Consider the following 22,918-nt stretch of genomic DNA (forward strand, 5'->3'; position numbering starts at 1 on the left):
AAAATTAAAATTAAAATTAAAATTCTCAGCCTGGGCCAGAGAGCTCGAAGAGCCAGGTCTTCAGGTCCCGGCAGAATGAACGGAGGTCGGGGGCAGTCCTAAGCTCCACTGACCAAGAAAACTGCAGACATAGCTCTTTTTCCTTTTCCCAATCTTTTCTTTCTAGTACACATTTATATCAATATTATCCTTGATACTTTTCACATCAATTCATGTTTATGGTGCTAATACTCCTCTTTTGCATTTGATTGTTAAATTATTGTACTCATAATGAATGCAGTTTCTATTGCAGTATATGTGGGTGTGCCTGATGTGAAATATCTTGGCCTTATTTCTGAGGCAACCAGAACATTTGAGGACACAGAGAAATGGTTTACTTTAGGCAGAACACATTTGTGACAGTAAGGATTTTGGAATTTTGGTCTCTCTTCTGCTTTTTCCTTGCGTTGACTATTTTTATCCTTGGCTGGTCATCTTTTCTATAGATCACTTCTGTTATTTCAGCAAACAAATAAATAAGCAAATGGTTATGAGAATAAATGCCATGCATTAATGAATCTAGAGCTTTTAAATCGAATGGGTTGGATTCAGCTGGGGGCACTTGCAACTGTGCTAATTGTAGTACAAGCCCTTTTTCTTCATGATAAGGCCTTAGCTTTCCCCTAAATTGCTATAGAGATGCCCACCTGAATTGGGATATGAAGAGTTGTTATGAAGAGATCCATATTTTAATTTCTTCCTAAGTATACATTTGGGAAACTGCCTCAGGGAATTGAGATCAAAGAACATTTAATGTTTTTATTTTTGCTTAATATTTTTGAAGGTAGGAAAAATTGTTATGCTGTGCTGCAAATGTGAATAATAAGTTCTAGTAATATAAGAGCGCCGTAAAAATGGATGATTAAAATTAAACATTAAAAACCCACTAAACCAATAAGCTGAGCAACTAGGTAAGAATGGATAATGAAAACACTGAAATGGTGGATAGTTTTTATCTTTTAGGACTTAACATGAAGAGAAAAGAATTCAGTAGTCAAAAATAAACGCAATGCAATAGCAATGAAGGCCTTGAAAAATATATTTATGTGACATAATGTGTCTATACTTACAAAGATTAGAACTATTTGGACAATGGTTTTTCCTATAGTTTCTATGGATGAGAAAGTTGGACTTTTAATAAGCAGGATTGAACAACTATTCATGCATCCACCTTCTGGTATTAAAGAAGACTCCTCAGAATCTAATGAATAGCCAAGGAAACTAATAAATAGATCATCTGAGTCAACTTCTGTCCAGTAGCACAATATTATTAAGGTATGGAGAGATTGCCATCTTTGAACAGATTAATTTTATCCTGAAACATTTGATTTAGAAGACTGGCAATGTTAAACTTAAGGTACATTACTTGGGCAGTAGGGAGACTGTATAAAATCCTTAAGAGTTGTGGTGGTGCAGTGATTAGAATGCTGTTGCATGCTAATTCTGCCGACTGCCAGCAGTTCGATCCTGACTGGTCAAGATTGACTCAGCCTTCCATCCTTCACAGGTTGGTAAAATGAAGATCCAGATTGTTGGGGACAATGTGCTGACTCTGTAAACCACTTAGAGAGAGCTGTTAAGCACTCTGAAACTGTATATAAGTTTAAGTGCTATTGTTTTTGTTATTAATTATTCTGTTTATTTATTTATTTATTTATTTATTTATTTATTTATTTATTTATTTATTTATTTTATATACCGCCCTTCTCCCAAAGGACTCAGGGCGGTGAACAGGGCAATACATGTTAAAAGACAAAATACAAAAATTAAAAGAGATTAAACAAATGCCCACAGCTCTTACAATAGGTTAAAACACATTAAAAGTAATAAAAAACCCAACCCATCCCATCAGGCCAGGCCAGCTTGTTCGAAGAGATACGTCTTTAGATCGCGCCGGAAGGAGCGCAGGTCGGGCGCCATCCGGAGCTCAACCGGAAGATGGTTCCATAAATCCGGCGCGCCCACAGAGAACGCCCTCCCCCTGGGGGCCACCAGTCGGCATTCTTTGACCGGTGGCACCTTGAGGAGGCCCTCTCTGTTTAGTAGGTAGCAAGTGAGCTTTCTAGCATGGCAAATAAGTTTTGTTCTAATAGAGAAATAAAATGATGCCTAATTGATCCTCATTCTTAACCAAGATTTTGCAAGGCTGTATATTTGAAGAACTCCATTGATTACTTTCTAGATTTGCAAATATATAAAGCTATAAAAGCCATCAATATTAAATAGTTGTATTTCAGTATTCTTTAAATTTCTGATAAATGAATTCCTTACTCAGGAAGAAATTATCAAGTAAAGTGAATCATTGTTTACAGTTAATAATTACCCATTCAACTAGAAAAGGTCAGTGCCGTTTTCATGTCAGTACTATGGCTGACACAAATTTTGTTATCTTTATAGAAAGATCGTTCAACTATTCTTTTTAACTTTCCAGACACTTATGAATGAATTCTAAGTCTAGTAGTTATTTATATGATGAGTACTCTTTCCAAGTATATAAATAATAAGTCTGTTCTCAAGATAATGCCAGTGAGTGGAACAATTCAGTTGCTATAGAAGAGCTTTCTCCAAGAGAATAATTAATTATTGGAGAGTTGCAGAAGAAGATCTAGATGGTTTTCTCAACTACAGAACAAATATGGCACACACTTGGAACTGCCTGTGCTCAGATCTTCTGTTGATACATTCTTGTGCTATATAGAAATAGGTATTTTATTATACATGTGGATTGTTAAAAAGCCAATCGGTCACAAGATGAATTGATAGTTCCTGATATTCTCTTTGAATCACAGTCAGGAAAATTGATAGTTCATGGGGCAAAGCCTTATGACCAATTCAGATGTTTTTTTCTATACTATCTTGCATAATTTGCATGCTTCAACATTATTAATGTAGTTATGAAATATGCTTTCTTTCTCCCAACTTTGATATTTTCATTGTTGTTGAAGCTTTTTTATACATGTTATTGATTGCCGTGAGGTTAAGTGGACTCCAGAAGATGGTAGAGGACAGGAAGGCCTGGAGGAACATTGTCCATAGGGTCACGATGGATCGGACACGACTTCGCAGCTAACAACAACAACAATTGATTGCTGTAGATTTTTAATAATAATTTTAGTACTTTTTAAAGAAACGTTTACACAGTGTTATTGTCATTAGAGATGTTTTTGAGCAGATACAGCTAGGAGGCATTTTACTGACAAAAGCTGAGGTTGTAAGTATAGAGAAAATTCATAGCTCATTCCTTTTCAGACACAGAGTCCTGTGTACAAGCACTGTTGTTTTCATGTAAAATAGCTTAGTTATTAAATGAAGTGAAGAAATCTTGCCTAAATTCATGGTAAAATGGCAGAAATACTAGGTTACAGAGACCAAATTTTAATGAGTTGGTATAAAACAGTACTTAACACTCAAAATAGGCTATCCATAGTTAGTGGTCAAATAATGAAACTTAATATCTATATTTAGAGTAACTTCTAGTCAGAGTGTCATATAGGTGCTTTTTTAAAAAAAGGCAGCTGGACTTTGTTTTTCCTTGAAGACATTTCCCTTCTCATCCAAGAAGCTTCTTCAGTTCTTGGATCCATTCTTCAGAACTGAAAAAGCTTTTTGGATGAGAAGCAAAACAACTTCTAAGCTTGTAAGCCGCCCTGAGTCTTCGGAGAAGGGCGGGATATAAATGGAATTAAAATAAAAAATAAATAAATAAAAAACTTCAGGGAAAAACAAAGAAAGTTGTCTTTTGAAAAGCACCTTTGGTACAATCATGACATGGATGACTTGAGAATCTCCATAGACATTCTACTCAGACTGGTAATTATGGGCATACCTAAATCTCTGCTGGACCATAAGAAAGGCTGAGCGCCAAAGAATTGAGGCCTTTGAACTATGGTGCTGGAGAAGACTCCTGTGAGTCCCTTGGACTGCGAGGCGATCAAACTGGTCAGTCCTAGAGGAGATCAACCCTGACTGCTCTTTAGAAGGCCAGATCCTGAAGCTAAAACTCAAATACTTTGGCCACCTAATGAGAAGGAAGGACTCACTGGAGAAGAGCCTAATGCTGGGAAAGGTTGAGGGCAAGAGAAGGGGACGACAGAGAATGAGGTGGCTGGATGGAGTCACTGAAGCAGTAGCCGTGAGCTTAGATGGACTCCAGAAGATGGTAGAGGACAGGAAGGCCTGGAGGAACGTTGTCCATGGAATCACGATGGGTAGGACACAACTTCACAACTAACAACAACAACAACAAAATCTCTGCAAGAAATACAAAAGTGCTTTTCTTAAAAAAAGTATACATTAAATGCTCTGAAGGTTTTTTTTAATATAGTTTCTTGAAAGGATGACCACTTTGCAGGAAAAAAAATCAGATTTAGTGTTAACTTAGAGATTTCAAGAATAGATCTATTCAAACGGCCTATTTTTAATATTCTATGAATTATTGGCTGAAAAGAATCAACATGTAGATTGTGCCAAAATAAATGACTGCTTATCTTTATTTTATTATTCCACTACTTAGGAATTCTGATTCTATTATTTAGATTAAACAAATGCCAATTTTAAAAACGCTAGGTTGCTAAGGTTGCTCTTTCCCTTTTATCTAAGCATTGCTATGTTACCAAAATGTGTGCAGATGGCCACTAAACCTTGATAGGCAGCAATTAGAGTAAGGAGAAATTAGTCAGTATTTGAGAGTATGGGGTTAAATAAACCCGCATATAAACATTTGTACATAGACAAATGTTTTGAAATTAAAACTACATTTTGAGTTAGAAGCATATTTCAAGTTTCAGTAGGTGAACAGCTAGAATAAGTTGTCATGAATCTGAAAAAGGATCTTAAAACTCAAATGCATGTATGCTTTAAATAAATCAGCAGAGTTTCTTAGGGAGTCATGTTATAAGGGTTCTTAATTTTGATAACAACTTATAATCCCATCATTATGATTTGTAAACTTTTGATTTCATTTGATTTGATTGTTAATTGATTGATTGGTCATGTGCTATCAACTCATTTTCAAATCCTACTGACCAAATGGAGAAGACTTGAAAGAACAGGTAAGGGACACATCAACATGGAGAAATGTTCTCCATGTTGATGTGTCTCTTACCTGTTCTTTCAAGTTTTCCAGTGGTGGACTTGCTGTTGGTTGTACTTTTTTCTTTTGCTGCATTTTTACCAGCTTTACAACCTTTTCCAGAGAAACCTATGGTTTATCACTTAGTATTATAAGTGATTTATCTTTTATAGATAATAAATGATTTTGTCTAGTGACCATATCATTGCTGAAAGAAACAATGCTTTGTTTGGTCACGAAGGAATGATTTCTTTTCATATATCCCAATATATATGTTTTTTCATCTGTATATCAAATGAACATATGCAACTGATTTCAAAAATATATCTACTCAACAACATTAAATGTTTTAAAATTGGATTTAATTACCATATTTAAAAAAAATACTATACTTGATATTTCTGTTGCCTTTAAAATTATATGCTTCTTTATAGGAATTCTATCAGCATAGAAATTTTGCCAAGATAATTAGAAGAAAGTAGACACATATTAGCATTGTAATTTTTGGCTTTTCTTTATTTCATGCTGATGGGAAAAGTGATTTTTTTTTGTTGATAATTAACATCAAAGCTTTAACTTTTATCTACTCAAGGAACCACGGAGGACAGATTTGTAATAAATTCATATTATTTTAATAAAATATACAGAATAAAACTGATGGAAAATAATTAAATATATTCTAGCTTGAAAGAAAATATTTTAAAGGATGCAATCCTATGCTGAAATTTAATTGATTCTACTACAATGGTTTCTGGAAAAATTCTTCTGCATGCTGGCAGAACGTTAGGATACTTATTATGAAAAATAATGAGGTTGTCAAATAATGAGGTTTGTATTTGCTCACAGTGTACATCATTGCCCTGAAACCAAATGCAAATCTTATTATTAATCCTTACATTACAACACTAACTATACTATCCTTAAATATAGTTGCAAGAGAAACAATTTGGTGTAGTGGTTAAGGCATCAAGTTAGAAACCAGGAGTTTGTGAATTCTAGTTCTGCCTTAGACTTTAAGCCAGCTGTGTGAACTTGGACCAGTCCCTTTTTACACTACTTAGGAAGCAGGCAGTTGCAAACCACTTCCAGGAATCAACCATGACTTGAAGATGTGTGTGCATGTGTGCATGAACACATATTTCCACTTACTTTCAAATGAACACATAGAAATTGTTTCTCTATTTTGACTCATTTACTTCAAAGGCGAAATTAAATTGTTCTTACTGAGAACAATGAAAGAAATGGGTTTTATTCTAATTGGAGTTTGCTTTATTTTTGAGAACTTAATTTATTATAGTTAAATGGGCATTTTTATGAAATTGGCATGTCCTCTTTATAAATTTAGTCTCTTGAAAGATGGAAAATTTGTTTTCAAAAATTCTCATCCATTCATGGTTGTTGATTTGCTTGCTGATACAATTTCTGTTGTTTTTGCTTGTACTCCTTCTTAAAGTGAAAGCTTTAATAAAGGCTCTTTGTCCTAATTAATTGCTCCATGGAAAATAAACATATAACTGAAAATTCATGCTTAAAAACAATCCTTGGGAAAGGAAGTATTTCCTGGAATGGGAAGATGATAATATGTCAGACCACCTGGTATTATTCAGTGAAGTTCATGAACAAGAATAGAAGATGCAGAAGAGAGAAAGCTTTGAGATATTAAAAACAGAGATTTAATTAATTGATCTCCCTAAAAACAGATACTGTGCTATCAACACAACACTAGGCTGAAAGGGATATGGCAAAATAAAACTAATATATTGTTCAGAGAAAATTCTACCACCAAACTGGATTCACAAATCACCCTAAATGTGGTAGAGAAAAAAATCAATTCCTCATTTAACATATGAGAACCATAGATTTTTATAATTGAAAATGATAATTGCAGCTTAGCATACATTACATTATTTTTTCACATCAAGTTTTGTATGCTACAGTGCTTGCTATATGTATTCTATCATATCATATATGTATAAATATACACATATCATAGGAAAGGCATACATATATATGATATGTAGATCCAAAGTTATCAGCAGTACTGTTCTTGATCAGCAAAAGTTAAGCTTCATCCCTTGCAAAGATTGTTGCCAAATATGGTGCAGATTTTAAGCTTACAAAAATAGCAGATAATGCCCCCATTTGTTGTATATAGTGGGGAAAGGATTAGAAGTCAATAGGTTTATTGTATGGAGAGAAGAAATATGTAATGATAGAAATACTGATAAAATCTGGATCTAGAATGCAGTTGATTTTTACATCATTTTTACACTACTTTATTGCATTAAATTAAGAAGAAACAATATTGTACAGTATATATTTATTTGTTTCATCTGTGTATATATGTGTGTGTGTTTAATTTTTTCTTTTCATTTCCTTTTCTTTTTTCTTTTTAGTATTTTTCTCCCTTAGATTTTTAGTGTTTCTTCTTTCTTTTACTTATGTTTATATTATAGATTTTATATCATAAATACAGTTTTTTCTTTGAAATATACATTTTCTACAATAATATCCTGGATAATTTTACATATGATATATAGTAATAATGAATGCTTTAAATAAATTTTACAGTAATGTTAATAATAATGTTTTTATAGTTTCTTAAAAACAATTTAAAAAACTCAGAAGAGCAGGAATTTGCTGATAAATATATATGGGTGATTTGTTATAAGACTTGTAATCAACAGCATGTACAAGGTGGTGCTTTTGTCTATATCAGGGGTATCAAACTGCCGGCCCTCAGGCTGGATGCATCATTTATTTATTTATTTATTTAAATTTTTATACCGCCCTATTCCCGAAGGACTCAGGGCGGTTTACAGGGCAGCATAAAATACAATATAAAAATAGTATAAAATTAAAATAGATTAAATTACTTAAGCCCAACAATTAAAACAATATTAAAAGCTAAAACCATGGTTTCATAACAAAACCATGCCCACCCTATTGCCGGCAATGGCAAAAAAGTCGCGATATGTCACGACACGTCACTTGACATTGCGAGTTTGACACCCCTGGTCTATATAGTTCAGACAGTTAGAAGGCATTAGATTTCTCTTTATCCTTCTTTAAGAAAAGAAAGATGGAAGAAGCTTTATTGGTAGATGTAAATAAATACAAAATATCATCTAGGCCAGGGGTAGGCAACCTTGGCTCTTTTATGACTCATGGACTTCAACTCCCAGAATTCCTGAGCCAATTGAAGTCCATGAATCATAAAAGAGCCAAGGTTGCCTACCCCTTATCTAGGCTAATCTCCCAGAATAATTATTCAATTGAAAACATCCTCTGGAAGTACTTGGAAAGCAATTTTCAGTATGTGTCACCTTATAATTTTTTTTCCTCTAGCAGGGCAAACATTAAAAATAAATGCAGAAATTATCTTATTAAAGATAGGAACAGAAGAATTAATAGAATGATTTATGGAGTAAAACCATTATTTGTGAAAGAAATGTTGAGTTTTTAAAAAATATTCTGAGTGGCCACAGTCAGTCAGAATATGTTGACACTGATGGATTATAATATCTCTTAGCTGTTTTTTTGTATTACCGGTACATTTTTCTTTTGTGTTCTGTTTTAACTATTTTAATTGTTTTATTATTGTTTGCAATCCAGAGTCACTGGTTTAAATTGGTCAACTATACAAACAGAAGGAATGAATGAATTAAATGTTCTAATTTGCCTGAAGTTTTAATCAGGATCAATTAATAAAGGATCAAGTTAGCATTGTTGCAAATCCCAAAGTAATTTCTTACAATTTATTTTTCCATGATACAAAGAATTAATAACTAAATTTTTATCCATTTTAAGGGAGAAGCAGGACCAGCAGGTCCTTATGGTCCTGCAGGAGTTCCCGGAATTGGATATCCAGGACCTAAGGTAATACACATCAATTCTATTGCACTACTTCAGTCATGCAGATGGACTGCAGCTCTATAGGCGGCAGATATTATTGCCTTGTATGGATAGGCAAATGGAGCCCTTTTTTAGCCATTCATTGATTTACATTTCTACTTTTTAATGACATAGTGATTTGCTTTCTCACCTTTTGAATACAGGAAAATTAAGTATAACAGTGAAAATAGGCCTGACAAAAAGAAATGGTATAGGGTTTCCTGCCTTAGCAGGGGGTTGGACTAGATGACCTCCAAGGTCCCTTCCAGATGATGATGATGATGATGATGATGATGATGATGATTAAAAACAACCCAGAAAGTTCTAATCTTGCCATTTAATATCATCAGCACTATGGTTCTAACAAAAGCTAAATTTATCGTTCTAATAAGCTAAATTTATCCCTGGCCATCCAAAGGAGGTGTCCTTGCCATTTTCTTTAAAATAAAAGGAAGAGACTGAAACATCTCTTTGACCTGAACAACGAGCTAGGATGTATCTCTTCATGTGCAATCAAAAAGCCAGTGGCCAGAGTTCCATTTTGTTGGCAAGAGAAAAACATTAAAAAAATCAGTCAATGATGTCTTTCTCACAAGTTAATGTATCTAAGGTGTAAAGCCAGCCAAATTATTTCAGAATATGACAAAGCAATCTTGCAAGCACATATCTTGTTGGTTCATTGTTTGACAGCTAAAATGTAATAATAGCAACTTGTTCCTTATCCAATGTACCAATGCCACTTAAAATGTGAGGTGTGTGATAGCTCTCTCACGGTTCCTAAGATTAGAAGACTGCTGGGAGGATGTAAGCAGGAAACCATCTTGTATTGCAGCCATGATGGCCCAGATAAAGAATTAATATAGGAATTTTGGGGGTGGAAGATTTAGACATTTAGACATTGATGAATATCTAGAAAAAAAGAGTTTCTTCTCTGAGAGGTTTTGCATTCTAAGAATTTCAACAAGACCTTATATTACTTTCATTACTTACTATGTTAAATCACTATGCTAAAGCTTCTGTTTTTGCAGTTGGTAGGATTTGGGATTCTTTGATACAAAATGCACAACACACAGTGGTAATCTGTGCTATTTTTATTTTATTCAGCACTAACATCCGATGGAATACTCTAACATTTGTGTAAATAGTGATACAGAAAGTCATAGCAATTAATATATGATAAACCTATTTTGATGGTAAACATCATCGTTGATACTATGCATCTTGTATTCAGAAGAAAATTATATTTTTCACTTATATATATTCCAATATAGTACATAACCTGTGGCTTATAATATATTTCCTATTAACTCTGTCCATTAATTATAGTAATTTTTTTAGTTATGATATATTTTTATTTGAAGAAGTAAATTAAAAGTTATACTATCCATTCTGGTCCCTAGTCTCCACATCATCTGCAGTCATCCAACCATGATTATCAGAACAGTGATTGTCAGGGGCCTTAATAGCTAATATAGATGATGCAATAAATGACTAGTAGAGAAATTGTCTTGGAAAATCTATTTGGAGCAATAACAAGTGTCATTTTAAAAATTACTTTACAAGGGTGATAGAGGTCAAGAAGGAAGAATTGGGCTTCCAGGACCAACTGGAATTGGTGAGCCAGGCTTAACAGTGAGTAAATTTGTAAATATTTTTTCTAGAATTTTAATTACATTTTTACGTTTTGTAAACTTTAAAGTAAGTTTTGAGATAGCAATGAATTCTGAGAGGCAGCTTAAACTAATTGTGATGAATAGTTAATTAATAAATATAATATCCAGCAGCATTCTCAGATTCTGAAACACCTAAAATCTTAAAGCAACTTGTTAATTCCTTTAAAACTAAAAAACCCATAAAAAAACTGGATATGCAATATTGAGTGCAATAAAAAAATGAGAGGTTCCTATATTGTCTAGACTAGCAGTCGCCAACTTTTCGGGCTCCGCAGACTGGCAGTGGAACAGAGATGGGAGAGAGGGAATGGTTTCACAATCTAATCCTCTCCAAGTGTAAATAAAACTTCATGTGCCTGCCCACTGCTTGCACAATCTAATCCTGCATGGCCCGTTTCCAATGGCATCAGTCTACGGTCCAGCGGTTAGGACCCCTGGCCTAGACAATTGGGAGAGTATCTTAACTTCTATAGCAAGTCTCAATGGATCTCAAATTGCGACTTAAACATCAAAAATAATGTTTATAATTTATAAATATGTATAATTTATTGGGGACCCAGATTGTTGGGGGCAATATCCTAACACTGTAAACCATTTAGGAAGGGTTGTAAAGCACTATGAAGCGGTATATAAGTCTAAGGGCTATTGCTATTGTGCTATATTATGTTTGCAGAAAAAGAGACTGTCAAAAACAACAGTTCATTGAAGACGTAATAATATTTATACTTCTTTAAAACATGTTTCTACAATGTTGCTTTGCTACACTTACCAAGTTTGGAGATGGGATTAGCAAATTGTATAAATATGATTATGAGACAGAAGCTAAAACATTTTCAGAGAATGGATATGGACTTTGACAACCAAACAATATTGATTGATTTTCTGTGCCTTTACTAGGGCTAAAAGGCTGATATTGCATATATTGCAGCTCCGTAAAAATAAGTATATGGCTCCATTTATTCCATGGGTTGAAGACCTGATTGCACTTGCCTTTTATGAACAGATTGTCTATAGACATAGACTTTGTATAGACGTGTATAATGAAATATGGGACTCATTTATGCAGAATACAGTAGATTTTTTTTAAAAAAGATAGTTGTATAAATTATTAGAAATACTATTTACGTGTGTGTGTGTATTTGATTAATATTTGCATTAGACAAGTACATATAGAATTGTAACTGTTTATTGTTATAATGATGCTGTCAGGACCCACTCCAAACCACGTCTTAGGAAGACAAAAACTCTTGGAGTCAGTTCTAGTCCAAAAGGAATCTTTACTAGGACATGCTTGGTTGTGGGAATACAAGACAGGACTTAGTATTGTTTTACAAATTGAAATTTTATAAAGGGTACCCGGTTCAACCCCCCTTCCCTCAACCCCATTTGGTCAGCCCCCATCCTTCTACTTTGTGTCATCCCGTTCGTGGGAAACAAAAAGGAACTTCGAATCTTTATGGTTATTGCCTTCTTCCTCTCCAGAATCAAAAGAAAAAACAAGCCAGATATACCCCCAGTTCAAAAGGTTTCCTTGGTCTTTGAAATAACCTAAGGCAGGCTGAATCCACATATGCTCCTCCTTCCTCGGGAGATGGCAGAATCCATATGGGGGGATAATGTTTTAAACATACATTTATGAATGTGATATAAATGGATTCTGACATCTGCACAAGTATCGTAATTGGTTTTTTTTCTTTGTCATATTTCTTTCACTTTTTTGTTAAACACTTTTTATGTGTTATTTTTAAAAATAATAGTTCAAGTGTATTAATAATAATACATGTAGTGCTATAATGGTGAATGATGTGTTCTGTCTGGCAATCTTACAATAATTCACTTTGACGTGTAAATAGCAATTCTACTGTTTTCCCTTTTATCTTCAATGGGAATGACCAACTTGTTTGGTCTGGTAAGTGCATTTGGCATTTTGAGAACGTGTTCCAAAAACCTTGCCTAATAAATTATGATACCAGATGGTTGATCAAATATGCAATCTTAAAGTTTTGAAATATCCAAAGAACAACTTTGATACTTCAAAACTTTGTTAATGCTTTATTATGATTCTATTCCATATTGATTGCGATTATTTTGGTCTGCCTGATCTGAATCTTATGCTGATTTGTTCTTTGTGAAGATTTTTTAATGCTGGTATAGTATTGTTTTTATAGTATTAATTTAGTTTTAACTGATGGATACTATGGAAAAAACTCCTGTTGGGTAGCCTAAAAATGCCATTTATCAAAAAGACAATGAAAATAAACAGTATACTTGAAGTTAAGCTAATTCTATACTTTGCAGCAAGGGACGCGGTGGCTCAGTGGGTTAGGACGCTGAGCTTGTCGATCAGAAGGTCGGCAGTTTGGCGGGTCGAATCCCGAGTGCTGCGTAACAGAGTGAGCACCTGTTACTCATCCCAGCTTCTGCCAACCTAGCAGTTCGAAAGCACGTAAAAATGCAAGTAGAAAAATAGGGACCACTATGGTGGGAAGGTAACAGCGTTCCGTGCGCCTTTGGCGTCTAGTCATGCCGGCCACATGACCACGGAGATGTCCTCGGACAAGCGCTGGCTCTTCGGCTTTGAAACGGAGATGAGCCCCTAGAGTCGGAAACGACTAGCACGCATGTGCGGGGGAACCTTTACCTTTACCTATACTTTGCAGCAAAGGAATCTAAATTAATTAAAAATCAAAGTCTTCAGTGAGGGCTCTTTAGTGTCAGGAAAACACGGAGCACATGGGAATATTCCACAACATTGAGGAAGGCGGTCTATATAGAGAGAATAGTGTGTCCATGAGAGCTGTATCATCTGTTCACAAGATATATTTTTTTCTTCGAAATTCAGGGTCCGCGTGGTCCTGAGGGAATGCAGGGCGAAAGAGGTCCACCTGGTGAAGGACTCCCAGGACGGAAGGTAAATATTCTATCTAAAACAAATAGACTTCCAACTAGACATAGTGATTATTTCTTGTTTGTTTTAATTATTTCTTTCTAGGGAATTTGTTCATAGGCAATGTCTTCTTGCCACTAGGTTTTTCAACTTTAAAACATTTCTTCGTCCCCTGAAATGCACGAAAACATGTTTCCTCCTTTTCATTTTCTAGACGGCATGGGTATGACAATTCTTCAGTCTTATGGAAGTTTTATTACATGTTGTAAGCAGAAAAAAAAATGAGTAAAGACAGAGGGCTTCCTGAGTAAAGACAGAGGTATGAAAATGATACATGGAAGAAGTAATTAGGGATAGGTTTTTCAGCTTTATGCATATTTTTAGAAATCAGTTCACCTATTTAAGTGAATAGTAAGGGGCTTAAACAGATAAAGGGAATTTTTTGCAAGTAATGTATACTTAAATGATTGTATTCCATAAAACATAGTGATGACCTGAATGGCTCTAAAAAGTATTTAAAGTAGTTCAGGAGCTATGCTAAAATACTTTTTAAAGCGACCAGCCTGATGCCTACAAAGAGTTACACAATAGTGCCTTTGCACTCATGTTTTTCAATGTGGAAATTCAGAGGAATGGGTTTTCTCATAGCAGATTTGTGGTATTATTTTTCCAATGTCTACCTTGCAGTTTCTCGGTTTTCATCAACTGTGAAGAAGGCTTTTATTTTATTTTTTATTTTAGTGTTTGAGGATTTCTCTTAGGCTGTTTTGTGCCTATTTTAGTGTGGGAAAGGCAACAGAGGGTGACACTCAGATGTTTCTTAGCTAAGGGTCAAGCAAGTCCAAATGGTGAGCATAATTGTGGATCAAAGCCCTACCCTTTTGTACATATGTCAGCATAGTATATGTGTACAGCTCATTCAGTATCTTCAGTTCAAACCATCATTCTGGACTCTCTTGGCCCACCCATTGCAAATGCACATGGAACTGCTACTGGTGTTGTTATTTTCTCTTGTATATCTATCTATTACTCCAAAACCTCTCTGGATCCCTAAGCTTTCTATTCTAAAGAAGTTCAGAAGGAATGGTTTCCCCATATTGCTTTCTCTAAAATTTAATGGAAGCTAGGGAAACCGTAGGTCACTTGAGCTTTTACAATGAAAATACAGGATTCTGTAATTAAATAAGAATCCCCTACTGCTCTCTATCCGTGCAGGTATCACTGATCTTCATAGGAAGAAAACAGACCAGCAAATTCATTCACATCATATTGAGTGACAATTGACAGGAAAAAATGTGTGTTTTCTGCATAGTACCATAACTAGTAATCATTTAAAGTCTTTTCCAGTGAGACCAGCAAACATTTCTATCCTGAGCATCCCTAGCTTTCTTATGTTTTCCCAGACTTTTTGTTTCATCCGACCTTGAATTTGAATGATGGGACCCAAGGAATGTTATAATGAATCTCCATGGACATTTATGTTCTTATGGAGCATTTATGGAGCTTTTGGAAGTAAAATATGTGGAGCTACTAAGTAACAAAGAAGTTTAAAAATATAAAAACAATGATGTAATTGTGGGAATTAAAGCAATATTTATTTCCTCTTCCCACATGTATCCTGTATTGACCAATATACACTGGAAGATTCATGACCTCCTGCTGATTGAGATTACTCATTTGTTTTTCTACAGGCTTTTCCTGTCCAATTTACAATTTATTCATATTTAACTGAGGGAACTCTGATGACAAAATTTAGCAGGAATTAGATTGAAACCAATTCATTTTACTACATATGCATATGGGGGGGTGAGGTTGTCACAGGGTGTGTGTGAATGCTTGAAAAAACACTATGATTTAAATCTTATATCTTGGGGGTCTGTGGCCATGGTCCATAAAGATATTTAAAGGGGGACCATGGTAAAGAAGTTGAGAACCATTGGTTTAAGTCATAAAACTGATTCACGGCTCAGTTTTGAAGATCACATAGGAGCCGTGACCAGGGGGGCTTTTGCCCAGGTTCGCCTGGTGCAACAGTTATGACCCTATCTGGACCGAGATGCCCTACGCACAGTCACTCATGCGCTCGTGACCTCCCGTTTAGACTACTGCAACGCGCTCTACATGGGGCTGCCCTTGAGGACCACTCGGAGGCTTCAGCTGGTGCAAAATGCAGCTGCGTGAGTTGTGATGGGGGTTTCCCGTTACTCCCATGTAACACCTCTACTCCGCGAGCTGTATTAGCTTCCGGTTGCCCTCTGGGTGAGATTCAAGGTGCTGGTGATTACCTATAAAGCCCTAAATGGCTTGGGTCCAGGATATCTGAGGGAACACCTGCTGCCGGCATCAAGTTCCCTTCGTCCTGTGCGCTCCCACAGGGAGGGCCTTCTCAGGGTGCCGCCGGTAAAAGAATGCCGGCGGATGACACCCAGGGGGAGGGCCTTCTCTGTGGGGGCGCCTGCCCTTTGGAACCAGCTGCCCATGGAGCTTAGGACTGCCCCCGACCTTTGATCATTTTGCCGAGACCTGAAGACCGGGCTCTTCGAGCTTTCCGGCCCAGGCTGAGTTTTAATTGGGGTTTTAATTGGGGTTTTATATTTTTAGGGATTTAATTTAATCTTTTTAAATTGTTCTTAATTTTTGTATCGATGTTTTATATACCCTGTAAACCGCCCTGAGTCCTACAGGAAAGGGCGGTATATAAATTCAATAAAATTCAATTCAAATAAACTTTATACAGGTAGTCCTCGACTTACAACTGTTTAGTGACCATTCAAAGTTACAATGGCACTGAAAAATGTGACTTCTAACCATTTTTCCCAATTACGACCTTTGCAGCATCCTCATGATCATGTGATCAAAATTCAAATGTTTGGCAACTGGTTCATATTTATGCCTGTTGCAGTTTCCCAGGATCATGTGGACACCTTTGTGACCTTCTGACAAGCAAAATCAATGGGGAAGCTAGGCTCATGTAACAACCAGGCTACTAACTTATCAACTGCAGTAATTCACTTAACAACTGTGACAAGAAAAGTCATAAAATGGGGCAAAACTCACTTAACAAATGCCTCACTTAAAAACAGAAATTTTGGGTTCATTTGTGGTCATAAGTTGAGGACTACCTGTACCGAAGAGCTGGTCCTTGCTAGTCTGGCTGTTCAAAGGTAATTTAATCAACAATCCTTCTGTGGTAAATGTTAAGTACGGTCCTGAATCAACTCAGAAAATCTTAACAAATCTTTCCAGGGAGATAAAGGTTCTGAGGGACCTGCTGGACCAGTTGGAGCCCCAGGCCTATCCATCAAAGGAAATAAGGTACCCTATAGAATTAACTGTATAAACAGAATGCAATACTGCTGAACCACCAGCAGTGAATCTGCCACATGAAAAATGCCTGAAAAGAATTAAAGGAAAAGCAATAAATTCAAAGCAAAGAATAGAGAGAAGGTTTAAAGCAGAGGTGTCAAACTGCCGGCCCATGGGCCGGATCCGTCATGCCGAAACCGGGACCACCCCATTGCCAGCAATGGAAAAAAAGTTGCGATACGTCGTGACACATCACGTTATGTTGCAAGTTTGACAACCCTGGTATAGAGAACAACTTATTTAGCTGTGAGGTTGCTTCGAGATAAAGTCAAGATGGTGGTCTCACATTGTAACTGATACTCCTTCACTTTTGCATATGCAACATACAGTGTTTTACGCACATACAAAAAGGCAAGATTTTTGATCATGTTGCCACAACTGCCATCTGGAATTTTCCCATGGATGTTGCAACATTAATTAACATGAGATAACTACAATATCACTGCTTTGTGACATAGTCTCATTATTTTCCAAATTGTTCTTCTCTCGTTACTCTTTCCCACCCAGCACAGTTATGTTCCTTTTGAATACTTTGTAAGCTACTGCAATCAGAATGCACATGACTTTCAAATTTGAACCTAACGTCATGATGGTGATACTTCACAATTAAAGCAATAATTTATGGGAGCATTTTTCATGTAGGGTGAACAAGGGATGGAAGGAGTGCAGGGCCCAATGGGACCACCTGGAACTGGCATCCAAGGAAATCAGGTAACATCTCATTTGGTCCCATCACCTCACAATCCATCCTGCCCTAAATATTAACAAAATTGTCTGTGGAAGGCACCTACAATGTGTGATCATGGACTACTTGCATATCTGCAGGTTAATTTATAATTCTAGGGTATTGATTTAAGTCACAGTGTCTTAAGAATTCCAAGCAAATTAGATTTGCCCAGCAGCTTTATAGACCCTTAATTTTGTACTGTTTCCCCCAAAAGAGGCAGGCTTAATGTTAAAGCAAAACCAATCAATATACAAGCTGCCTTATATCAAGTCAGACTCTTGGTCCATCTGCCTTTATATTGGTGACATAATTACCCAGAGTTTTCCCAGGGTTTCAGACTGCAGTTCTCCAAGCCTCCCAAAAGAAATCTGGGATTGATCCAGGGAAGCACTGTATGGAGAACTGGTATTTCATCACTGGGCTACAGCTCTGTCATTTTAAGAATGAAAACAATGTATCTTTTCATAACAATTTATATTTCTTAATATAAATTTATTAAGAAATGTAACAATTTATATTTCTTGATATAATTTATAGCAAACATTGAGAACAGCTACAGGTATCATCAAAAGTAAACAAATTGATTTTGGATGTTTATTGAAGTGCAATGAATTATTCTAAAACTCTCAGGTCTATAGTTGAATAGGACCAGTCTAGTTTATGTGCTTTTATTCAATTAGTGTCAACTATATTTTTGTAACTTAATGTATGTCTGAGTTCATCTGCAAATCTAAATAAAATGCTTACAGTTTGTTCCTCATACAGAAAATTAAAATTTGTTTCTGTATATAAATGTGAATGACCTCTAAAATCAAGACGAACACTCTAACATTGGATTAGTGTTGATTTAAAAACTAGGAGAAGCTTTCATCCATAAGTAGCTCTAAATCTAAATCTGGATTACTTTAAAGAGTTCTCACAACCTAGTATCCTTTGGTTGTTTTGTAATGCAACCCTAGAATTCCAAGCCAACAAGGAATTTTAATTCATTATAAATCAAAGGTGGAATGCATGCGTTACATGTAGCAATTCCTAGGTTCAATTCTTGGTGTGTCAAGGTAGCAGTTAAGCTTAGATGTGACATAAGATGTGACATAAGCCGTGATGGTGCAGTGGCTACAATGCAGTATTGCAGGCTAACTGCCGACTGCCAGGAGTTTAATCCTGACCGGCTCAAGGTTGACTCAGCCTTCCATCCTTCTGAGGTTGGTAAAATGAGGATTGTCCCAGATTGTTGGGAGTAATATGCTGATTTTCTAAACTGCTTAGAGAGGGCTGCAAAGCACTATGAAGTGGTATATAAGTCTAAGTGCTATTGCTAAGTGCTATAAAAGATGCCAATACAGTTATTTTATGGTCTAGAAGTAATATTCTTCAAATTATTTGGTTCCAGCACATTAATATTTATCCAGGAAAGTCTGATGCTGCTATAATAGCATAAAAATTGTGGATAGATATGAAATTCAAAAATATGTCATACTGTAATAGAAATTATGGGACAAAAGAAATGACGCATAGTTAATCTTCAACAATAAATAAAAGAATGTTTAAGCTTGCACTTTAAAGTACAGGTTACCAAATATTTGTGAGTCAATTTTCTTTCTTTATTATATTATGACTGTCCATTCTGTCGATATAGTTGATACTTGAGCAAGAGCAAGTTTAGCCAATTGAAAAATTATATTTTCAGGGTATTCAAGGGCTAAAAGGTGCTCCTGGTATGAAAGGGTCACGAGGAATAGGACTGCCTGGACAAAAGGTATGTATGTATTAAATTTATAGGCTGATACAATCTGTTAGAACTCTGGTGCATTTACAAAATGCAACAATAAAAGCACAATAAATACACAGAATATATACTCAAAAGTAATGTCCAGAGAAAATCAACAATCAATTAAAAGATGAAAACATCCCATAAGGTGTCTATTGCCTGTTCTAATCAAGGGCCTGGGGATATGGCTAGGTTTTAAGGGCTCATTTCAAAAGGCCCAAAACGGACCCATGAAATAAATAAATATATTTTGCAATAAATAATTTCAGGCTAATGGTCAAAATGCAGTAGATACAATACAGTATACATAATTTGCAACTAGGAAGATTTCATGTGTCCATTATAATAATAAAGCATAAAAGTATTTTCTGTGATATGCATTTAATTCCACTACAACATAGATAATGACATGTCAGGGGATTATTACTGTGCTAACATATATTTAAACCATTTAAATCCCAACAATTTTCTATAATATAGTTGGTAATTAACAACATTAAGGAAAGCACAGAAGTATGAAAAATGATCCATATAACATCAGTAAAGATAGTTTAAAACATTCAAACAATAATTTGGTAAAAATATGAATATCAGATGCATGAATTGCATGAATTAGGGAATGCCCATCTGAAGTTAGCTATTACAGTTTGGAAGTAAAGGGTTTCCCCCCCCCCCCAAAACATGTCTTGCCATCTAAATGATGTTAATGCCTCCAGCATGATGCTGATGATGCTAGGTTCTAGTCAGCTCCTGTGAGACATTTCTGCTGTTGTGGACCCATTTTTTTTATTCTGTTCCCTGGCCATTATTTTCCAGGGCTACTTTAGGCCCACTTCTTTCTTTTATCAAAAAGGCATCTTTCTTGCCTCTCTTGTTAAAAATGGCAGAAAGATCAAGGGTTATCCGAAATATGTGTAGCAGAAGTATAGGTGGAGGAGACACTAAAGAGCTACTCCTCCATTTCCCTTTCCATATTCTCTGGTCACCTGATTCACCCTGATAGCTGGATTGCTTTACCATATGGAGTAATTAAAAGAAATTCCTCCCACTCATTGCATTCTCTCCCATTCTCATCATATCCATCTATCTCTTGTAATTCAGGCATTGGTTTAGAATCATACATGCAAAGACATGCAGGAAATGACTAGGCTGAGCCCAAGGAAAGGGTCAGACATATCATCAGTCTCGAATCCCTTCATGCCCACAAGAGATCTAAGTCCTACTCACCTCGAATTCATTGGTTCCTGTCTACCACCAATTTGCTTTGACTGTTAGTAGTTCAGATTCTTATAGAGATCTTAAGCTTATAATAAACCTATTAAGCCTGATTTCCTGTGCTTGGTAGACAAGTGGAATAACTTGTGACCAGCTTTGATTATCTATCAAAACTTGTCTCCTCCTTAAAGTTCAACAGCTCGTAGATGTTTTCCTGTCGACCAGAAACCCACCCATCACTTTTCTACACTTCTGTCTTAGATATGTAGTGGCAACACCAAAATCTGGAGAGAACAGTTTAGCAGAGCAATGAAGCAAGCCTTTATCTGAGTGAGAGGATGCTTTCCCACATCTAGTAATGAGAGTTGAGACAGTTTAAACTTGAGAAGGCAACATGCAAAATGAAGGCTCTGTTCTTTATATGGGAAAAATGTGCGTCTGTTTATGTCTATAAATAGATAATGTATGAATTATAAATTATTGGGAAATATTTATTCATTAATATTTTTTTTATTTTTACAAGGGAGAATTGGGACCATCTGGACAAAAAGGAGATGTAGGACCGCCAGGAATTGGGCAGCCTGGACCTAAAGTGAGCCTGTTTTGCAATCATAAATCTAAAATTTAATTTTTGCTTAATGAAATGAAGACTTGAAACTTCCCTATGAGCTGTGATTCTGGAAACTGCATTATCCAAGGGGACAATTCTTTGAATGCAGTAGGAATATTTGTTACATCAGTTAATAATAGCACACAAATATTTCTCAATATTGGCAAAACACACAGTAGTGATGATTCAACATCTGACAATATCTAAGTAAGTTAATGGACTCACTTTCATTCAAGATAAAAGCAAAAGTTATTAACCGAATTTCACCTATTTAAAGAATTAGAATGGGAGTAATCAATCATCCTCCCCAAACAATGCAAATCTGTTAAACTTTTTTTTAAAAAAATTCATTTTAAAAAATGATACTTTCTTTCAAAGGGAGACCCGGGAAGATCAGGATTTCCAGGAGAAAGTGGGAAACCAGGAATACAAGGCATACCAGGAAAAAAGGTAATTGATTTGTTTTTTTAATACAGTATATGCAGGGCTTTTTTTCTCATAGAACGCTCAGAACGGAGTTCCGGCACCTTTTTTGGATGGAACCTTGTAGGGTAGGCAAGGCGGGTTGTATGACATGTGTGAGTTCTGACACCTTTTTCGTTCACAAAAAAAGCACTGAGTATATATGGGTTTAAGACAAGGCTGCAGATCCATCAAGTGAATGAGGGAAAGGCATCCCTTCATGATCCTATGCCCCTATCATCATCATCAATCATCATCATCATCATCATCATTATGTGTTTGAAGCAAGAAGAAGTTGGGAATCTACCATGCTTGTTCATGTGCAAGAGGAGTACTAAAGGAATAGGGAGGGGGTACATTTCTACTTGCTCCATTGATGACTTATGTCTGAAAGTTCCTGCAGATCCGTTCCTAAAACAAAAAGTTTCAGTTAACACTTTTTTCTTCCCCAACAATTTTGCCCACTCATGCTGCCTTAGAGAGATCAAGTTCTAGTTGTATTTTTTTTTATCCACACTACCTTATTATGTGTATTTATAATAATGAAAATATGGATGTGGTCCTGTAGATCAGCCATAGTATCCTGTGAGGGCCTTTTCACATTCCCTTTTTCGGTCAAAAATGTGTTGGGATATGAGCCAGTTATATGCAATTATAATGAGACCGTAGAGTTTGACCTATAAAGTACGGAACCAAGGATAACTGGAAAAGCTAAATGGCCGTGCATGTGGAAGACAGGAAGTTTATTGTTTATTGCTTATATCAACAGGCCATTATATTACCTTTCTGAATAAAACTCTGATATTGGAAATCAGCCTGACTTAGAGAAAAGAACCAAGAACAGTGGCTAGAGTGGAATGCCGGTTGAGGCTTCAGCATTCTTACCACTTGCTTGCATGCCCTTTTGACTCCTTGCACCACCTGGACATCACGCCACACTTGCACATGAATGGGATGGATCCAGTATAAAAGACGCCAATGAGCTGCTTTTTTAAAATATAATTTGGGCCTTAAGCAATAAAGAGCACTCTATTCTCTATGCTGTCACAAATTTATACTAAGAAGAATAAACTGTTATGAATATATTTAGGTCACTTAAATCTCACACCTCCATTCCCATATTCTTTTTTAAAAAAAAATAGAGTGAATACTTTAGACACTTGCACTTTTTATATTTTGAATTATTATCTTAAAGCTACTGAT

The 22,918-nt window shown here is 35.8% G+C and overlaps 1 protein-coding gene across 1 annotated transcript in view; it reads left to right on the forward strand.

Annotated features, from left to right (window-relative positions):
* The window catches only part of COL28A1 (collagen type XXVIII alpha 1 chain), a gene marked incomplete at its 5' end in the record, with an annotated part of 87,314 nt that overhangs the window by 26,025 nt on the left and 38,371 nt on the right, over positions 1-22,918 (forward strand). The window contains 8 exons of the mRNA XM_081343260.1: positions 8,921-8,989; positions 10,568-10,636; positions 13,520-13,588; positions 16,811-16,879; positions 17,573-17,641; positions 19,348-19,416; positions 21,167-21,235; positions 21,632-21,703. Coding sequence (XP_081199386.1) covers positions 8,921-8,989; positions 10,568-10,636; positions 13,520-13,588; positions 16,811-16,879; positions 17,573-17,641; positions 19,348-19,416; positions 21,167-21,235; positions 21,632-21,703 — 555 coding nt within the window. The remainder of the gene's footprint in view (positions 1-8,920; positions 8,990-10,567; positions 10,637-13,519; positions 13,589-16,810; positions 16,880-17,572; positions 17,642-19,347; positions 19,417-21,166; positions 21,236-21,631; positions 21,704-22,918) is intronic.

Source organism: Vipera berus (genome assembly GCF_964194415.1).
Source record: "Vipera berus genome assembly, chromosome: Z".
Classification (NCBI taxonomy): domain Eukaryota; kingdom Metazoa; phylum Chordata; class Lepidosauria; order Squamata; family Viperidae; genus Vipera; species Vipera berus.